This window comes from Dermacentor andersoni, chromosome 2 (assembly GCF_023375885.2).
Source record: "Dermacentor andersoni chromosome 2, qqDerAnde1_hic_scaffold, whole genome shotgun sequence".
NCBI lineage: Eukaryota > Metazoa > Arthropoda > Arachnida > Ixodida > Ixodidae > Dermacentor > Dermacentor andersoni.
Genome location: NC_092815.1, coordinates 37,845,360 through 37,867,250, shown reverse-complemented (window position 1 = coordinate 37,867,250; position 21,891 = coordinate 37,845,360). Strand labels below are relative to the sequence as shown.

General features: G+C 44.3%; 1 protein-coding gene across 3 annotated transcripts in view; it reads right to left on the bottom strand.

Annotated features, from left to right (window-relative positions):
* The window catches only part of LOC129387747 (defensin-like), a 328,772-nt gene that overhangs the window by 131,507 nt on the left and 175,374 nt on the right, over positions 1-21,891 (bottom strand). The window contains exon 1 of one of the 3 annotated variants that reach the window (XM_072286379.1): positions 9,545-9,596. The exons of the other annotated variants lie outside the window; for them this stretch is intronic. Coding sequence (XP_072142480.1) covers positions 9,545-9,581 — 37 coding nt within the window. The 5' untranslated portion in view covers positions 9,582-9,596. Of the gene's footprint in view, positions 1-9,544; positions 9,597-21,891 lie in introns of those variants that run through there. 3 annotated transcript variants of the gene reach the window in all.

The window sequence follows — 21,891 nt, the reverse complement described above, 5'->3', positions numbered from 1 at the left end:
AGTTCCAAGGGCTAACGGGGATGCAAAATATCTAACGAACACGGATCACCACATTTCCAGGCCTAAATATCTCCATAGACAGCAGCGATGCCCGCTACCCTGTAGTTCCAAGGGCTAACGGGGATGCAAAATATCTAACGAACACGGATAGGCAATGTGCGAAAAAATAAAATAAAGGAACGATATGTTTAAGGCGCAGAGGTCGACGAGAATAACTATCCAATTGGTTATTCTACGATGAAGAATGACAGGCTCGATGCAGAAACAAGTCCGGCTCTGCATGCGACCGCACACCGCCATTCCGCACACCACAATTACGGGAATCGGCACCAATACTGCATGCCGCAGTGCCCTGAGGTAACTCGCCGGAGTCGTCGACTCCACCGCAACAACCTTTGTGATTAAAGGACTTAACAAAACGGATGCCGCTCTGCCGTGTTGCATTCGTACAAGGTCAGCGCAAACTCCAGCTTGGCGCTGAAAGGGAGGACTAGACCCATCACCGTCTCGTGTGTTCATTGTGAAGATATTGGTGACATTGAATGTTGCACACTAATGTGCCCAGAATTTGAAGCAGAACGTAACACACCAGTACATTAACTCTATCGCAAGGCGGTGCTAGATTCAAATGTAAGTGATCTTTTGATCCCGCGTGGACATTGGATATTTAGGAGGGAGGTGGTTCAGCTCCTACTAAACTTCTTCCGTAATGCAGGGTTGGTAAGTGAATGGTGAGAAGTGTGGGTCGTCGTGGTTCGGAAAATGCGCAATGGGATTGGACTCCGTGTGAAGTAGTTTTTAATACCTGGTGCTGTTAGATGGACTGCGAAGTGTTTCAGAACCTGTCGCGGTTTATAGGTGGCATTCAGGCGGAACCACTGCCGGCAACTTTTGCAAGGCTAGGTATGCCTGTAGCAAGCAACACCCCTCCTTCTCCTCCTTCTCCTGCACGAGAAGCTGTGCGGCCACTTGGTCACATGACTCAGCGCTGCCAGACAGCAGCTCCACGAGCGTAGCGGCAGCCATTCCTGTCGTCCAGCGAACTCAAGAACGCCGCGCCAACCACTAAGGGATATCGGCGAATGCTGAGCTGCGCGGTTTCGCTTTTCGGGCTCGGACTTCAGTTAGGAGCGACGCCATCGAAGTGCGAGGCAGAGCTACTGAACCGAAAAGCGGAGCTTAAACGTTTTCATTCGAGCCGGACCATTATTTTCCCACCATATTGGAACCTAGCACGAACCGAGACTTATTGGAGGAAGTATACCGAACCGACGGCTTTAGGCAATAAATGCCTAGCCGTAAGCTAGACTTTCGGTATGTGGCCGGCACAGCAAAAGCCTATTTTTTCCACGAATGAAATAATAGATGTGCATGGATGGACATGAGAAATATGAGAAGCAGAAGCTTGGAATCAGTTCGACAGGCAAGAATGAGTGAGCATTTAATCAGTCCTAAACTTCTGGCCAGAGTGGCATGATTCATTGCATTTCAGTAACGGTAATTGCGCATAGTGTAACAGACCTTGCTATTTGAAGAAGTCAAGAACTTAGGACAACTTAGAAGTGTCAACGAAACAAATTTTACGCGAGTACAATCGGTATTCGAGGGTAATTAAATCTGAAAGTCCAAAACAAAACGCAAGGGACGAAAAAAAGAAAGGCTAAGAATGTATAAAAAAAAATGGACTCGCATCCTTGCGCGCCGAAACTGTGTATATATATATATATATATATATATATATATATATATATGTATATAGATATCCTAGTGTCCTGCCTTTTTGAGGCTGTGTATTACGCCTGTTTATTTAGACTTCTTGCATTTTTAATACTTTCTTCGAGTATTTTCTTTTAATTTCGCTAACGAAGAAAAGGTGAGAAATGGCAGACGAGTTTGCAAATATTCATATTTCTACCGATTAGTGCACAAAGACTGAAATAAGCTAGCAATTGATGCAAGTTTCAGCCGATGAGACTGTGCGCCTATAACATTTCGCTGTTCAGGTCAGGTCGTTTTAAATCTGCGAGCATCTTTGCAGAGCACAAATTCTGGTTTCCCTCGGGAGCATAATAATGCAGCATAATGAGAAAATAGGCATTTAGTGAATTCTTTGTTCAGTTGATTCCGTTCAGTTAAGCTCAGCTGAGTTCACGGCTGTTTTCACTCAAATGAAGACGTGATGAACGACTTCGAAAATATTTAATCTATGTTAAGGTTGCTTTTGTGGGAAATACTACCACCATTACATTAATGACTGCTCAGTTCTTTCTGGCTCAAATTGAGAGACACGCTTCGCGGCAAAAAAAAAATATATATATATATATATACAAAGAAAATCGAATGTTTGCAGGAACCAGTAGGCATCTCTACTTTGCGCCACTCGTGTGGCTCAACTAAAGTAATGATAATGAATAAATAGAGGAACAAAAGAAGAGAGTATATAGAGAGAAAGGGCCTGGATCTGTTTTGTCAACGACTACCGAGCCCTATAGAGCAGACTACGTCGTTAAAAGATGCTTAAGCCTTTTTTGCTGAAAGAATCTGAGCAGCTTCTTTTAGTTTGCCGTTCGGTCTCTGCATAAACAACCGGAAACCATAATAGGTGCACCTTACTTCCGCTATGTGATGGCCACTATACTGGCATTGTCTAGCAGTGTCCAGGCGTTTAATTTCTTCTGCTTCCTTTTACGCAGGGTTCTACCATCAACAAAATATGTTTAACCTACCAATATTTTATTGTTACAGTTATTGTGAATATTTCTTTTTTACTCTTGGAAAGACAGGGAATCACATAATAATTAGGTTTTTTTTTTTCAGTTGCAGTAATGGAGTTGGTAATAAATGAAGTGAGCGAACAAACCTTTTATCTATTCTACTTAACTATTTTAGGACAGCAATTGTCGATACTCCGTCAGTTACTTCACAATTGCGGAATAGAACGTAGATGGTCGTCTGGAGTCAGAGCTATTAGACACCATTACCTACGATCGGACGATGCAGTGTAGTGCGTCGGTTGATGGCTATGAAATGCAATACGGGGCTACCGTGACCAATGTAGAACGATTCGTCTTTCTGGCTCTCGTACGTCATCGCAGCTCGAAGGCTTGACCGCTATCTCGGCATTACTGCAGGAAAACCGCAAAATGGTCCCACCAGTGACAGATCCAATGTTTGGTCAGCGGTGCCATTGTCTTGGACACAAAGGAGGCCAACGCGGAAGCGAAGAGTGAGGTGGGCACAGAATAATGCAAAAAGCCATCATCGCGTTGCTCGCCGTGAATAATCCTCATAGTTCCTTCACTGTCACCAGTGCATTAACAATTGCAAACGCAAGAAAACGAGGGAGTAGTAGTTTCTGCGCTGTCTCGAGGGGCTTAGTGTTCATGGAAGCTATTTATATGCGCATAACGCTTCTACTGGCACGTGCGTATATTCGTGCCGACATCCATTATTCACAAAAACCGGAGCCGGCAAGGCAAACGAGCCTTGGCAGCCTTTCACTCGGGGCTTCGGCCCCCGTCTCTGCTGGGGCCTTCTTTTAGGCATGTATGTATGCATGCAGACCAAACGCAGAGCCATATTCAACGTGACGTGGCTGACAGTGCGTTTTTTTTTTCACATTTTCTACTTTGTGTGACCGACTTCCTGCACTGAGCGGCGCATTTGGATGTGGTAAAGGAAATCAGTCGTTATTTAGCATTGTTTATAATGAACGCTTCATGAATGACACGTGACTTCCTCTGCTCAGGAATTGCGCCTGAGTTGTGTATACTACAACTAAGAATGAACTACAAAAGAAGGCATTAGACGAGAGCGCGTTTCTAGGGGCAGTATTACGAAACAATTCGTTTAGTTTTTCGTTCTTATGACGCGAAAACGTCAGATGGCCTATTGAGCGAAAAAACCGGCGTCTGTCCTCAGTAACAGCGAAACGCTCCCTAAACTCGCATTGCCATTGGCTGCGACGCCACGTCACGAGCTGCGCCTCGACGGAGTAAAGCGGATGATAGGGTACGCCTGCTTGCCGCCCTAGCGCACCAGGTGTTGTGTAAGGTGTTGCATATGGGTCGCAAGCCCCAAGGGTAGCGTTGGCCTGGCGGCCTGGGGCACAACTGGAAGCATCCGAAGGTCCTGGCAAAGCATGAGTCGACTGCTAACAGAACAACTTGTTTATTCTAGCATCGCAAAAGAGCGACCGGTCAGGTCGACCGAAGTGGAGAGACGGGAGAGCACGTTACTCGACGGAAGAAATCGGAGCCTCCCTCGGCGTCCGGGGGCAGCTGCTTTTATACTCTCGGAGTCGAGGGCAAGAAGGAACGGCTTGGGATGAGGCCACGTGACGGCGGTGCTCGGGCACGTTGAGACTAGAAGGTGACGCATCCGCCGGGCCGGCGCCGGTCAGACCTCCTCGCTTCACAGTTGAGGGAGCTCCTCTCCCCGGCTGCCGCACTTTGACAAGCGTGGGCACCAACATGCACACACACACACACGCGCACACGAAGACACGTGGCAATGAAACATGCCTGGACGCGCTTGGCGGGGAGGCGTTGCGGCAGCGCTGAACGGGCCAAAATGTCCGCCGCTTTGAGCGAAGCCCCGGCGTCCGTTGCATCCGCGCCGGCTATACCGCACGTCGTAGGCGAAACGTAACAAAGGGGAGAGAGCATCTTCGCGACGCCACGTAACCCTCGCTCTCGCTTTCGGCGTGAGCGCTTCTCGACGGAGCATAGCCAATGCCTCCTCGATAACACACCTGCGCACTCTGCTTTATGACGTCATGCTACTTGGACCGAAATTTCCGATGTAAAGACTGGCGTAACGAAAACAATGACGCCAAAATCACTGCGGCTTACCCGGGAGCATCCCTATTAGATTCTATGGCAGCCGCGTCTGGATCGAAGTGCACAAGCCTTGAGCCATTTAGGAGGCGTTGGCAGAGCGGACGAAAGGGAAAATCTGCTGGCGAATTGGCGCGCCAGGCGTTGCGTGAGGAGAGAGGGCATCGCCACGCAACGTCGGCATGCGGCGTTGGCACCGCACGCTGCTGCTGCTGCTTGCTGGCTCGGGCAGCACGTAGCGCTATGGTACATTAATCGTAACACAAAACTCGAACGATCGCTCAGAGCCGTTCAAGTGGTCATAGTGCTTTCGAATTCACAATTCATAAGAAGTGCTAAGGTTCCCTCGTTTTTTTTTCGTATCTATCCGGCTGAACGCCACGCCTGCGTTATCAGCGGTATCGGCGACTCGTTGCGCTAGTTGATAAGAAAAAAAAAAAACTAGAATTAGTGAAAAACAATGCTTACATAATTTTAAATTGTCAGCATTGGTGAGTAAGTTCTTAACACATTCAGTGACTCAGGCTAATTTACGTTTTAGTTTTAGTCCTATTAGAAGAAATCCTTCGTCTCAATTTGTTTTCAAGTTATAGCTTGCGGTGGGACATAATCAACGAGCAAAGCAATAACGTATTCAGAAAAATAATGTACGTAACACGATCACGCTTTTTTGGAGGGACCTTCACGCAGTCACCAAAGCGAACGACGGCTAAAAACTTTTGTCAAATGATAATAATGTCAGCTTATGTCCTTTTAATCCCTTACCTTGTACCACAGCTTGGCGGCTCCTGCGGGTATTTAGTGAACGGGACACATACAATTCTGCTAGATCACGCATCCTCCGAAAATTCCTTGTGTAATTTCATCGGAAAGGTTGAAATTCTTTAGAATAAAAATTCAGTTGTTGAGTGCTTGCTATGTCCAGTCTGCCTACCCTTCTCATTGTGGTAAACTAACAACGAATCGCTATGTACCAAATATGTTTTTTACGTGAAACTAAATCTAAGTTAGCGAGTGATTTTGTATTAATCCACTACGAAAATGACACCACTTCGGCCAAGAGACAAAGTAATCAGTACGGGCTGATATTGAAAAACAAAACCCACTGTGGTGCGAGGAAAATATGAAGCAATTAAAACGCAACGAAATCTGTTCGAATAGCACCAACAGCTTCTGTGGATGACATTTAAAAAACTGATCATTTTAATAAGTACATTCAAGGTATTTTTTTATATTTAATTTCACAACTCAATAATGCTCGGAATGAGCCACCAAGATGAGTAGCGTTTATTGTAGGGTTACAGGTTTAGGGACAGCGTGGCTAAGAGGCGAAGTAGCTCGGTCAGCATTACGTCATCTATGACGGGCAAACTTCGACCCCGACTTACTGATGTCGTAAAACTCTCTGGTCGCCTCGAGCTGGACATATCGCCTCTTTTATCTGGCCACCATGGTCGAGTGGGTGCGCGAGTCAGGGTAGCTTATAGCAGTGCACTGCTCGAGGAAGGATTCCTTATGCGAGTCACCATTGCAGGAATCCACAACGCGGATAGGTGCGTGTAAGCCGTCATTGAAGGGATTCAACAACGAAAGAAGAACGAACGCTATCGTGGTGTTAGGCTGCTGAGCACGAGGTCGCGGGATCGAATCCCGGCCACGGCGGCCGCATTTCGATGGGGGCGAAATGCGAAAACACCCGTGTACTTAGATTTAGGTGCACGTTAAAGAACCCCAGGTGGTCGAAATTTCCGGAGTCCTCCACTACGGCGTGCCTCATAATCAGAAAGTGGTTTTGGCACGTAAAACCCCATAATTTAACGAACGCTATCGTGCTGTCCCCTTGAGTAGATGCAATGCTCAGGACTTAGCCCTAGCCTACTAGGTTGGTAGCGGTCGCCTCGTCGTTTGCATTCAAGTTACAAGTTACAAACTTACTGAGCGGTGCGACAGCGTCTGTCATTTATGATATCCCGAGCCAGTCGATCACACAGCATTGGAAACAAATTTTTATTTTCGGATAGACATGCAAAATGACAGTGTGATGAAACAATTATAATTTATATCGCTTAAATAATGCGAAGAATAAGAGGCATCTGACCCCCTTCCCCCTTGACCCTGCAGTAGGTACAACTAGCTTCGCCGCATAATGAGTGTGTTTGCAGCGGTGCACACTTTACAAATGAACCTCGCTGCGAAACAAGCATACCCTATAGTCAAGCACCTCGTTTCAAGATGCTGTGTTACGAACACTCGGATTTCATTAACAGATGCGACAGACATCGCGATGCTCTAATAATGCAGAAGTATCCGCTCCTAATTGTGAAAGCCGTGATTAAGGAAGCCGACGCAGTGGACCGCAGTGCGTTTCTTGTACTGGATAAGCGGGTTGAGCAACGAAGGCTTAGTAATTTAATTCTAACGCATTCTGCATTGATGCGAAACGGCAATGTCATCCTTGAAAAAAACATCATAACATACTCGTGCAGAGGAATCACCTCAGAGGCGTGTTTTCGGAGCCGCCACACACAGTTCACTGATAATCAAAAAATGTGTGCGACATACTGACGTTTTCTAAAGAAACAAAATCTGTATTCACTGGAAGGCACGACACCCGTTTTCCAAGCCATCGGTGCAAAGCAAGCGGTATAATGCTGGGGAAAGGAGTTGTCACAGATTGTTTCTTTTTCCAATAGTCGGCTCCAAAATCGGAGAGGTTGCAGCCCGCTCACACGTAAACTCAATTGCTTTATCACCCCTTCGCTTCGTCTATCACTACCTGGGACCTATTTTTACGCATTATATCAAAGTCTAATCACTGAACAGGCCAATTAGCCCGACTACAAGTGAGTGTGAGCTCAGCTGAAAACGAGTTTCTGATTACCCGGCACGAAATTAAGCCGAAACATTTAACAGAGAGGTGTATTTTATTGTCAGAAAGGGCCAGGATGTCGGCCTGAGTGAGCTTGCTGTAAACTGTTACGCAGCTCTCAGAAATGAGGACAGTGGAAGAAAAGAGTGAGGAAGTGGGATGAGGGATGAGAAAAAAAAACATATATATTGCAGAACTATACAGCGCTTCAGTGCGCCTGCCACAGTTCTTTTGCAATCACTTAACGACAGCATAATAACCGAGAGAAAAAAAGCTTGTTTTTTTGCTTGTTCATGCTATAAAGCGTTGCAGAAAAGCTATTGAAGTCAACGAGATTTATCGATGCGGTTGTATCAGCAATGGCGAACGTAAAACGAGCACTCCACAAGCGTTTGCACTTTGCACACGTGTGCTTGTGTGAGACGTGTACAGAAATATGAAATAAACTTTGGTTTTATATGCCACTAGATGGCCTGAACATGCCTTGTCACTAGCGGAGTAAGTTCTACAGACATAACCTCTTGGCAAGGGTCGCTCGACGAAAACAGTTTCACATTCCAATTCGGCTACTGTGCTCTCTGGTGCTAACGGCTAATTAAAAGACTCAGTGAGCGAATAGTGTTTCCGAGCGCACAGCTAATATTTGTTAATGTTGGGGGGTATCAATTGCCTGAGGCAGCTAAAGGTCATGGTCAAGATGTGAAAAGTGTCTTCCCCTAATTAGGGTGAAAGGAGATCACAGATGTCCGCATTCTTTGTGTTGACGCAGGGCAGCAGAAACATGCATACACGAAATACATATATAAATTTGGAGCAAGTGGCCGTTCCTTTACACGTCGTTTGCAGCACATCGCGAGCCATTGAGCTATCCCCGTGTACCCCTTGAGAAATGAGCGGGCCGGTACAAAGCAAAACAGGCCAACGATGCTATAGACAAAATGCTTAATGTGCGCAGACGACGTTTCATGCATCGAATGCTACAATGCAGTTTACTTCCACGGTTCTTACGCAAAACATTTTGCTATTAGCTTCAAAAAGCTTCGCTAGCTGCCAAGCATTTCATTAGCCACAGATCTAATCAAATCGGAGCGATAGTGGTTCATGTAAACGACATACTATGAAATATGGTTACCCTGTTTCTGTCGGAGGTAACGGGGCTCTGTCGGCGCAGTGTTAGCACTTCCGATGCTTCACCGTAAGATCCCATTTAATAATTGTATATACACCACAGTCATTGCACAGAGCTCTTCGCCGAGTGAAGTATGGTTAGCAAGAGGGATGGCTGTTACCGCAACAAAAGATAGTAATGCGGGAATAGAAAACAGGTTGTCTTATTTGTCCTTATTCTTGAGAAATCGAGATGTATTGTGCGTCTGTGTGCTCTTTTGTGATGTAGCCAATTGGAGCCTGCGCCTGGCTACCAGTTTGTGAGGCCGACGTTGCAACACCGCAAAGAAAAATGCAAGCAAAAAAAGCACCGTTAGCACAGCCGTACGTCTCACTGGAGCTGGACAGCTACAGATTAGACTTGTGCACGTTAGAGGAAAGGCAAGTAACCGATTACAATTTCAGCTCCTTCATTGAAAAAATACAATTGATTACATTTACGAATTTTGCCCCCACGAAAGTAACTGAATAATTACTCAGTACTAATCGATTGCTTCTACCTTACTTTGCTCCGAACTTTTGCATAGATACAGTAAACAGAAAGAGCTGGGCTGCACTGCACGATGACCAACGAAAAAATTCGTTGGTCATCGTCCCTCGATTTTCTTGTGAGGACATCAGCAGCGACACTTAAAGCTTGCTCAAGGAAGAAAAAGGGAGGGTAGCTCACTGTACGCGCTGGGAGGTACGGCGGTGTCGTAACGCATCCGGAACTTGCGTACAATATTTCGGTTACTCTGCACTGGGTCCCCTACGAAGCGCAGGGCTTCATTTCTTGCAGAGATTTTTTGCCGGTTCAGTCAATGAAAACCTGACAAAAAAAATACAGGTCGTCCATAAGTGACTTTCTGGCATTATCGTCCGAAGTTGCATTCGTTATTGAGCCTTACCAGAACCTGTACTATTCATCGTAATTCATCGGTGAACATATTGTGGAGCGTGCGGAGCCCCCGCATTTGCCTTTATGAACATGCGTGGCGTTGCGGCACGATTTCGGACGTTTTACTGTAGTTGCCGCTAAATTCAGCTTCTCAAAGCTGCACCGCGTGTTACGGCTTGGGCCCTGTAACGTAAAACTATTCCAATATGTTTTTATACCAATCTTCTGACGTCAAATTTGCGTAACCGCCAACGCAAGCATCGGCCGGTCACCCGCAGGGTTGTCTAAACAGACCAATCAAATGCTCTCCTCGTTCATAGGATGTCACTTTTGTTTGCTTGAAAAACGAATAACATTGCCTACACGGAGCTCTAATCTAATTGGCTCATAGGAGGCGAGGAATACGCTCAATGGGAGAGGGATTAGATGGGACCGATCCAGCGCACTGAAAATCGATAACCGGATGAAGAGGGTGGTGCCGGTGTCTGCCATTGGTCCGCTTTCCCTTACTTAGCGTATGGTGGCTCCTCGACAATCACGGCGGCATGCAACGGAAGCTTAAGAATGACGCTAAAACGGATCCTCAGCAAAGAAGAGTTGAAGAAGAAGGTCGTAAACGTGCCGAAAGTGCTCCAAAACGTTACATGGCCGCGCAAATAAACCCATGCTCTCCGGCAGATGCGAGCAGCCAGTGTCTGAGTGATCGGTGACAGCCATCTTTTATTCCTTTCGGAATGGGGCAGCCTACGGCTATTCAGAAGAAAATTAAGTTTTGTGCGGCATATTAATGCATCTTTATCGTGTACACGTCACATTGACGCGGTGAGTTTTTGTGGTTTTGTGACGTCGCGTGACAAACAGGTGAAGTGGGTGCAGTCCGAAAATTTTGACCAATAGCCGAGGGCTAATGGCGAAAAGGCGTTGAATAAGAAATAACTATTTTTCTTTCGTTCGGTCAAATCATGCATAATTAGTGTCTACACGTCATATCACATGGGGAGCTATTGCGGTTTTCATGACGCCGCGTGACAGACAGGTGAAGTGGGGGGTGGTCCAAAAAAGTTTTTGACCAATCGCGGAGGGCTGATTGCAGAATTGGAATAGAAAAGTTTGGAATAGTTTTATGTTATAGCGCCCCCTGTCTCATAAATAAAGTGACTCGCTAAGTGCAATTTATTACTGAAAAAAAGTAATGGCATTACTGTGAGCGTTGCCAATTATACAAACTAATCGTTAAACTAGCCAATTGCCAGAAAATGTAACTGGTTACAAGTAATTAAATGCATGTAATTCGCTTGGTACAAGCCATTTGCAGTCGCCATAGCCATATTGCTCTTCTCCAAGAATTATGAGTTCAAGCCCCTTTTTTGTTGAGTACTGATGAACACATCACTGGACTTTATTACAGCGAAGCTGTTAGCCTCTAATTGGTCGGGATTTTCCGTATCCGTCAGGAAAAAAAAAAGAAAAGAAAGAGATGAACTGAAAGAAATTGCATATCTTGTTTGAAGTCAGGCATACAACACACACCTCAGTATTTATTTCAATAAAGGAAAGCACAAAACAAGCGCCAAAACCGCATGATGGATGATAAGGCACCTGTGAACAATGCGATGCACATTCATTCTCCCCGCTGCGTGTGTTTCGCGGTAAATATTACGGTTGCATAACCTGCTCCGGTGGGAAAGGGGCTACATCAGCGTACGAATCAGTGAGTGACGTCGCCAAACTTCATATGTAAAAGGGAGACCTGCCTAGCAACTCAGTTCATTGCAAGACCGCTAGGGCAGACCACGCAAAGTTAAGACTCCCGAAGAGCAGCGTGAATACGATGAGCGTCGAAGATTGCGAAATCGTAATGCTCAACAACGGTGTCGTGCTAAGGCTAGGCAGAAGAATAAAACATTTCATATCCCCATCGACCGTGTTTGAGTAGTTTCCTAACAGCTTCGCTGGCCATCAATTTTCGCAGGGTTGGTATGGCGAGTTAATTTTATTTATTTATTTATTTATTTATTTATTTGGAGCATAATACAAGCCTTGTGGCCCAAGCAGGAGGGGCAAAGTACAAATATACAAACGCAATAGAGAAGTCTAGAACGCTGGTACATTAGAGTATTAAGACTATACAAAATAAACATTTGTGGACCGCCTTTCTCAAGAATGGGCCCACCTATACAAACGAAGGCCAGCCTTTCTGAGGTATATTATTCCTGTTTATATAACTTTTCTGTGACGGTAGTAAGGCTAATAAGCTATCAAAAAATGACATTACAGATGGTGGTAATAATAAACTTGCCAACTTATTCCTGTACACAAGAAAGGTGATAAAACGGAGGTGTTTAACTATCGTGCTATTTCTATTATATCGTCGATTAGTAAAGTTAAAGTTAAAGTTAAAGTAAAGTAAAGTTAAATTACTCTAAAAAATGTATTTTGTTGCAATCTTCTCAATTTGGTTTTCGCGCTGGCAGTTGGACCAACTTAGCTTTAATATCCCTAACCGACTACATTCGTGACTCGATTGATACGGGTAACTTCGCTGGTTCGGTATTCTTGGACTTCACTAAAGCTTTTGATACAATTAATCATAACATACTTTTTACTAAGCTAGAAGCCCTGGAAATTACCGGTCCAGTACTAAAATTCCTAAAAAGTTACCTACATGATAGAGGACAAAGAGTTTTTTTGAGATGCTTATTCTGATACTAAAGTTATTAACCAAGGCGTACCACAAGGCTTCATACTAGGCCCCTTACTATTCTCTATTTATATTAATGATTTACCCACTTGTCTTAAGTCGGTACATTGTGTGCTATACGCCGACGATACTACTATCTCGTTGCGTAACAATTCTTTAACAACCTTAATATTTAAACTAAACAATGAGCTTGACCATATTGCTGCTTGGTGTTCGTCCAATCAATTAATTATCAATCCTTCCAAAACTCAATTCATGATTTTTCGATTTAGCCAAAGAATACTACCTGGCTTGCCTGAGACAACTCTAGATGAACATCACATTCCCGTCTCCGACTGTGTATCATTTTTGGGCATCAAACTAGATTCTAACCTTAAGTTTTATCAACACATTGCCTTCATTAAGCAAAAATGTACCTTCGGTATTAGAGCATAAATAAAATCAAGACCATACTTCTCTAAAGACGCATTATTAGCATTATATTTTGCCGTCATTCACAGTCACATTAATTATGGCATTGTTTCCTGGGGAAACACATATAGCTATCATATCTCGTCTATTCAGCAATTACAAAACCAAGCAATACGCATTATCACTAACAGTGGGTTTTTCACGAGTGCTACTCTACTACTTCGTGAAAATAACATCCTTGTTGTAACGAACTTGTTCAACTATCATCTAATAATTATGTTTTATAAGTTACTCAGTAAACAGCTCTCATACCAATTAATGGATTACAGGCACCTCATCAGTAACAATAATAGCAGATTTGCACGTAACTCCAATTTTCTACTACCTATTGTTCATTCTAACTGTGGAAAAATGACATCATCATTCGCTGGTATAGTACTGTGGATTGGTTTACCCGTCAGCAATAAATCTTCATCCTTTCATACATTTAGTCATGCTCTTAAGCGGTTTTATATGTGTAACTAAGTTTACGTCATTCATTACACTACATTTGCCATTTTGTATGTATCGAGTTTTTTTTTTAATTTTTTTATGCACTGGAGGCTTGCATGCATACAAATTGTTTTCGGTGATTTGATTTTTCTATGTTGTATTTTCGCAATTTTGTTTGTTTCTTCTAGTTAGCTTGCTCTTGTTTATTACATCTCTACAATGTTATTGTTAACCGAGGGTCCCGTTGCTGTCTGTGACTTTGGGACCCTCGTCTGTATATTGTATCTTACCAATTCATTGTAGTTAAAGAATAAGAAACTGAAACTGAATAGTTTAACATTGCAGAAGATTGACACATATTCAATCTGCTTAAAATGACTTGCTGTGCGTGTACGGGTAGTGAATACTTGATGATGCTGGGAAGAACGAACACGGGTACGCCAGAACGGCAGAGAAAAAAAAAAGTCGCATTTCTGCCCGAAAGGCGAAGCGCTGCATCGGGGCACCCTAGCAGCCGCCGGAGAAGAACACTCCCCTGCTTCGCCTGACCTTGGTGCCTCGCGTGCGACAGGAGAGGGCACGCTTCCGGCTCGCGTTCCTCGTTCGCGCACGCGAGATTGAACAGCGTTCGCCGGCTCACTCTCGCAAGCCTTCGCTCGCACATACAGCATGCGCGGCACGGGAACGGTTTTGTCACCCTCGGACTTTATACAGAACCTCACGGCGACGGTGACGCCGACGGCAGAAATGCGCCTGGAGTGTCCGTATAATTGCTATCGCAATAAAATAAGCGAACTACAAGAGACAAACGCTACCCTCAACTTTTCATCGCATGATAGCGTCACCGAATATAAGGAAGACAAAGAAACATCATGCACAAGCGCAGCTCCTTAGTGAAAAATAGGTGAACGAAATGGTTCTGCTCTCCAGTGTGATACGCGTAATACTAACAGCCAAACTGAAACAAACGCACCCATCAAGATCCTCATAGTGACCGTCAGCTGGTCAATTGACACGATGCTTCCGAACAGAGAGGTTGACTTGGCTGGTTAAATGGGCCAAGGCACCAAATTTTTGAGTTTGAATTAAGCATTCTATAACAAGCCATACGTTCCACAATAAACTGACAATATTCGAAGCGCATTCAAAGCAGTAGAAAATTTGCACTTGATTTTTATAAAACCGCATTTGAACAGTGGAGCAGCCTGGCGACACTAACCGGTAACGAAAGAACGCATCTAAACTGTGGTCCCTCAGAGTAACGGAAGCCAATCTCAAAGACCGCGCTTCTTTGCCGGAAGCCATTGCAAGAATGGGAAGTAAGCCGTGGTCGTCATGTGTTCTTTCATTTTTGTACGTGCCTATCAGCGGGTAGCTCGGGATAGTTGCTGCAGGAGTTTTCTGGTTTTTGGAGAGGAAAACGGAGGGTAAAAGTCAATGGCAACGCCCTTGCTGCGCCATCGGATGCCACTGTGTTGAGTGCATGACGTTCCGCGTTTTGGAGCAGTCGACGCAGCACTTGCTGATGTCGTGCACTGTAAACCAGAATGGCAGTCGGCCTCGGAGGGAAGGGCTTGGAGGCAGTGATTTCAAATCGACATTTCGAGTCAAAATGTGCGCGGACAGCCTAGTTTTTTTTTTCTGTAACCATGGGCGCTATAACGTAAAGCTATTCCAAACTTTTCTATTCCAATTCTGCAATCAGCCCTCCGCGATTGGTCAAAAACTTTTTTGAACCCCCCCCCCCCCCCCCCCTTCACCTGTCTGTCACGCGACGTCATGAAAACCGCGATAGCTCCCCATCTGATATGACGTGTACACAATGATTATGCATGATTTGACCGAACAAAACAAGAATAGTTATTTCTGATTCGAGGCCTTTCCGCGGTTAGCCCTCGGCTATTGGTCAAAAGTTTTCGGGCTGCACCCACTTCACCTGCCTGTCACCCGACGTCACAAAAGCGTAAAACTCACCGCGTCAAAGCGACGTGAACGTGTTAAAGGTGCATTAATATGCCGAACAAAACTGAATTTTTTTCTGAATAGCAGCAGACTGCCCCGTTCTGAAAGAAATAAAAGATGGCTGCCGCCGATCGCTCAGGCACTGGCTACTCGCACCTGTCAGAGAGCATGGGTTTATTTGCATACAATGAAACTTTTTGCGTGGCCGTGTAACGCTTTCATGCACTTTCGGGACGTTTACGACCTCGTTCTGCCAATACTTCTTAGTTGAGGATCCGTTTTAGCGTCATTCTTAAGCTTCCTTTGCATGCTGCCGCACTTTTCGACCAGCCACCGCAAGCTAAGTAAGGGAAAGCGGACCAATCGCAGACGCCGGCACCACCCTCTTCATCCGGTTATCGATTTTCAGTGCAGTGACTCGGCCCCATCGAATCCCTCTCCGCTTGAGCGTGCTCCTCGCCTCTTGTCAGCCAATTAGATAAGACGAGCTGCTCAGTGTAGGCAATGTTATTCGCTTTTCAAGCAAGCAAAAGTGACCTCCTATGAACGAGGAGAGCGTTTGATTGGTCTGATTGGTCACCGCCCGATGCTTGCGTCGGCGGTTACGTAAGTTTGACGTCAGGAGATTGGAATAAAAAACATATTGAAATAGTTTTACGTTATAGGGCCCCATATGGGCTCCTCTATTATCAGTTACAATGATAAACTGAGGGTAGTTGGAGGACCATATCAAGACTCCGTTAAGTAATACATACCGCTTAAAGCGAGACCCGTGATACTTCTTTGTCGGTGAATACATTCATCATGGTCAGTGCCCTCAGTGCCTAACTTTAATACGTTTTATTCAGGACGCTATGCAAGCTAAGAAAATGCAGCTGCCGTGGATGCTTTATGCTCCTTGTCACGCCCAGTGGGATCAAATATTAGACTCAATATGTATGTGAGTAAATAAAATTAATTAATTACCTGCTAAAATTTGACTTTGATGCCACAACGTTCTTTAAAGGTTAGTCACAGTACATTCAATCGTAAATTTGTGGCCTACTGCAGCTAATTCAACAGTGACTGGATTCTCAGCGGAAGGAAACTGCCTGGAGAAATTCAACATCGCATCGCTTGATGCAATGTCGCTTTTTCTTTTACCTGGCTTAATTAACGGTGCAACTGCTGTCAGCTTTACCATTCTTTCAGGAGAGCCTACAATACGCGAAGAGTGAGGCTCAAGCGGAACAATTGCCGGCTATGTATGCCCAAACTGCTGCAACACCACCACCACCATCACCGCCGTCATCCCTTCGGCGGGCATCTCTGGGCCGACATTTCCGCCTTTAAGTGTAAAATTTAGTGTCAGTATCAGTTTTCCTTGTTGAAGAACAAGACGATGTTGGGACTAAAGGCAAAATGCCTGACAGAGGACCCAACACCCTTGTACACATTTCGTGCAGCACTCTCTCTCTCTCTCTCTCTCTCTATGTATATATATATATATATATATAGGGGCACGACATCGCTTCTAGTATGCCTTCCTCACCAATGCCATTGTTGCAGATTGCCACGACATGGGCCTACTGCTACATCATCTTCGGGGCCAACCAACAAGGCGAAACTGGACCGCTCCCATCCTGTGACCTGGCTGCGCACGCAAGGCCTAATATGGATCGTGCTCGACTACCCGTCTGGCAACCTGGAACTGACACTACAGTCGTCACAGCCAACGGGGGATTTAAAAGCCAGCCAGCCGTCATCCGCTTCGGGCACGACATCGCTTCTAGTATGCCTTCCTCACCAATGCCATTGTTGCAGATTGCCACGACATGGGCCTACTGCTACATCATCTTCGGGGCCAACCAACAAGGCGAAACTGGACCGCTCCCATCCTGTGACCTGGCTGCGCACGCAAGGCCTAATATGGATCGTGCTCGACTACCCGTCTGGCAACCTGGAACTGACACTACAGTCGTCACAGCCAACGGGGGATTTAAAAGCCAGCCAGCCGTCATCCGCTTCGGGCACGACATCGCTTCTAGTATGCCTTCCTCACCAATGCCATTGTTGCAGGTTAGTTACCTGGCAGGTGCTGCTTCGGTTAAATCTAGCGATTATTGTATCGTAGCGATGTCGTGCCCGACAGAGTGGACTGACGCGTTTAAGCGGTCGGTCGCTTTGTTATCAAACATGAACTTTACTTTGTTTGAGCTGTTACTTGTCCTCGCGGGTGACGTCGAGCAGAATCCCGGCCCAATGTCGAAGGTTGAGGCGGACGCCTTCGCTGCTGCCTTGGAACGAATAAGTAAGTTTGAAGACGCCGTGGCTGCTATGCAAGCCGATTGTAAAAATTTCGAAAAGGGACAGGCAGCTGCTTTGGAAACTGCACGCAAACATGCAGAAAATGAGAAGGCTTTGCGCAGTGACTTGGTGCGAGCGAACGAGGAACGCGCTGCCGCTATAAACGAAATTAAACTGCTAAATACGAAGCTAGTAGCGTTGGAATCATCTGTGCCATCTCAACCAGCTGGGGATTCTGGAACGTGTTTGGAAACGTTGCGTGACGTTTCCAATCAGCTGTGTAAAATGTCTTCTAGATGTGAAAATGCGGAAAACCGTATGCGACGATCCAACCTGCTCTTTTTTGGAATAGCAGATGAGGCTAAGGAAAACTGGGCAGCTTCAGAAAAAAAAGTGATACAATTTTGCTCCGAAAAATTGGGTACGGAATTCACGACTGCGCAGTTTGAGAGGGTGCACCGATTAGGGAAATTTGCGTAAGGCAGGGTGAGGCCTATTATTGCGAAAATGACGTTTTTCAAAGACAAAGGCCGTATCTTGTCTTCTGCACGCAAACTGAAAGAATCTGGTTTTTCAATTCGCGAGGATTTTTCGCCAGCTACCCGGCAGGCAAGAAAGCAGCTAATTGCTTTTGCGAAAACTGAAGCTAAGCCATTTACGTTGTTAACCGATCGACTACGAATTGGGGACGCCATTTATATTTTTGATAGCACTCGGAATACAGTTGTTCCTTGTCTTAAATAGCAGCAAACCACACTGCATGATGTGAACTGCAGGAAGTCAAAGCCACCTGTCATCGCACCATCATTATCAATATCTTTCACAAATATCCGAAGTCTGTTGCCTAAACGCGACGATATTGCCTCATTTCTTGATGACTGCAGTTCAGATATTCTTGTTCTTACTGAAACATGGCTACACTCTGAAATAACAGATAATGAAATATTTCCACATGATAGCACATTTAACATTTTAAGGTGTGATCGGACCGGAAAGAGAGGTGGTGGCGTACTCCTTGGTATCAAAAGAACAGTTACCTCACAAGTTATTAATGTAGATTCCAGTATTGAGATAGTATGGGCTGAATGTCAAACCTACAGAAACAAGCTACTGATAGGATGTTGTTATCGTCCTCCCGATACAAACCAGTACTTTCTTGTCGAACTGCGCAATAGTATTTCTAAAGCCCTTGAGCTCTGTCAGGCTGACATCGTCTATGTTTTTGGCGACTTTAATTTTCCTTTGATCGACTGGAATAACCTATCATCCTCTTGTCATACGTCAATGGAGTTCATTTCTTTAATGTTAGATTTCAATTTATTCCAAATAATTACGCAGCCCACCCGTGGCACTAACATTTTAGATTTAGTTTTCACTAACGCCCCTGAAACAATTGGTGAAGTTGTTTGCTTAGACGGTTTCAGTGATCACAAGCTACTACAACTTACTCTTAACATTCCCTTGAAATATACAGGCGTCTCAAAGAAAACCATCCGTGATTACAACAGGGGAGACTATGGCAATATCAACAAAGAACTTGAGACTTTTCTTTCTGGCACCTTTTTAGCTTCGTTTTCTGCTCGGGCAGTCAACGAAAACTGGCTTCTCTTTAAAGAAAAGCTGTGTGCTTTAGTGGAAACGTGTATCCCCCAAATCAGAATAACAGGCGATAGACGGAACCCTTGGTTCACCAAGTACCTTCGACGGCTCAGAAACAAGAAGAAAAGGCTATACGCAACCGCAAAGCGTACAAACTCACCCGTGGTATGGGATAAATATAGCTCATTTTTGAAAGTTTACTGTTCATCTTTAAGAGAGGCTAAAGAAAAATACTACTCTCAAGATCTACCTTCACTACTTAAAAACAACCCCCAAAAATTCTGGCAGGTGATTTCACCCAATAGTGGCTCGCATCACATTTCACTAAGTGATGGGAATCAAGCTCCAATCAGTGACAAGGAATGCCCAGTCATCTTTAATGAATTTTTTTCATCCATATTCACAATAGAAGACCATTCTAATCTGCCGGAAGTCACTGATCAAGATTACCAGTACATGCAATCCATAGATGTAACGGAGGATGGTATCGCAGGTCTCATAAATAACCTTAAGTTGACTACTTCTTCGGGTGTCGATAATATTAACTCAAAAATTTTAAAGAATACAGTCACGCTATCTAGCAAATTTTTATGCAATATTTTCCGCCAGTCGTTATCATCAGGCCAGCTTCCCTTAGACTGGAAAATAGCAAAAGTGATACCAGTCCACAAAAGTGGTAGCAAGAATTCCCCAGAAAACTATCGGCCAATATCATTGACAAGTATATGCTGCAAAATGCTTGAACATATCATTGCATTTTTTTTATATATCATCATCTGGAATCAAATAATTTTTTCTTTATTAACCAACATGGGTTTAGGAAAGGTTTGTCATGTGAGACGCAGTTACTAGAATTCACTACAGACTTGCATTTTAACATGGACCATAATCTTCAATCAGATTGCTTTTTTCTCGACTTCTCCAAAGCCTTCGACCGTGTGGCTCACTGCCGTTTAATTTCCAAGTTATCCGTTCTCAAATTAGACTGCTTAACGCTCTCCTGGATTCGTAACTTCCTAACAAATCGCCAGCAATTTACAGTCGTTAATAATTTTACGTCACCCCTTGCATATGTCAGTTCCGGTGTACCGCAGGGTAGCGTACTAGGACCCATGCTTTTTCTTATTTACATCAATGATCTGCCCAATAACATCTCATCCTGCATGCGTGTTTTCGCCGACGATTGTATATTATATCGACCAATTCGCAGCCTTGATGACCATCGCATTCTTCAAGAGGACCTTCATCTCGTTACCAAATGGTGTGAAGACTGGCAAATGAAACTTAACTCATCTAAATGCCAACTAATGACATTCACGCGAAAAACATCAACTCATAGGTTTTCCTATTATATAAACTCAAATATAGTATCTCGGGCATCAGCATATAAATACCTAGGCGTAAATCTTACACCGAGCCTTTCCTGGGCCTTTCACATTTCAAACATATGCGCAAACGCTTCTAAATCTCTTGGGTATATTCGTCGCAACTTGCGTAATTGCCCGTCTAACATTCGTAAATTGGCATTCATATCATTTGTACGCCCTCAGCTTGAGTTCGCGTCCCCTATATGGTCTCCCTACCATGAATACTTAATCCGCATGTTAGAAGCCATCCAAAACCGAGCTAGTCGATTTATTTCCCGAAATTACAGCTACCAGTCAAGCATTACCCAAATAAAACTCGACCTTTCCCTTCAATCACTGAGTAGCCGACGTGACATAGCACTCCTGTCCTTGCTCCATCGATATGTTTACCAAATCAAGCCACCAAACTTGCCACTGGAACGCGCGTCTTGCACATCACGACGACTTTATAATGATTTAAGCCTCACTCGCATTTATGGCAACACTAACGCATTTAACTTCTCGGCTTTACCACGAGCGATTCGGTTATGGAATTCGCTTCCTAATAGCACTGTCGCTCAAATGAGCAATAATAAATTCAGACAACTACTAAACCTACAGTCATCATAACAAATATATTCATCTGTACATATGTCATGTCACATAATACGTCACTTTTTTTTCTTCTTGTTATTGTGGTTTCAATTTTTTTTGCTTTGTGTACTCGCGCTATGTATGTTATTTTGCGCGAGTGTTACAGCGTTTTTTATGTTAGGGTGAATTGTACTTTTCATTCCTTTCCAGATAACTCTTTGTATTGATTTAGCGTTTCTTTTTTTACACTGTTTTGGAAGCCTGTGATCATTACAAACATTTATAGCTCTCACATTTTTTAGTGCTCATAGATCTGTTTCCTCTTTTCATTTGTTCATTGGCGCCCCCCTTACTCAATGCTCCCCTTGGGGCCTGTAAGGTACTTTGAAATAAATAAATATATATATATATATATATATATATATATATATATATATATATATATATATATATAACGAGAAGAAAGGGGGTTAACCGAGGTGCCCGATTTTTATTAGTCATATCATAAGAAGCCAACAAACACTGACACCAAGGACAACATAGGGGAAATTACATGTGCTTAATAAATGAAATGAAGAAATGATAAATTAATGGAAATTAAAGTGGATGAAAAAACAACTTGCCGCAGGTGGGAACCGAACCCACAACCTTCGCATTTCGCGTGCGATGCTCTACAAATTGAGCTTTCTTGGTTACTTATGTGTCCTAGTAGAACCCTGGGAGTGGTGGCGCTGGCTAACACTCGC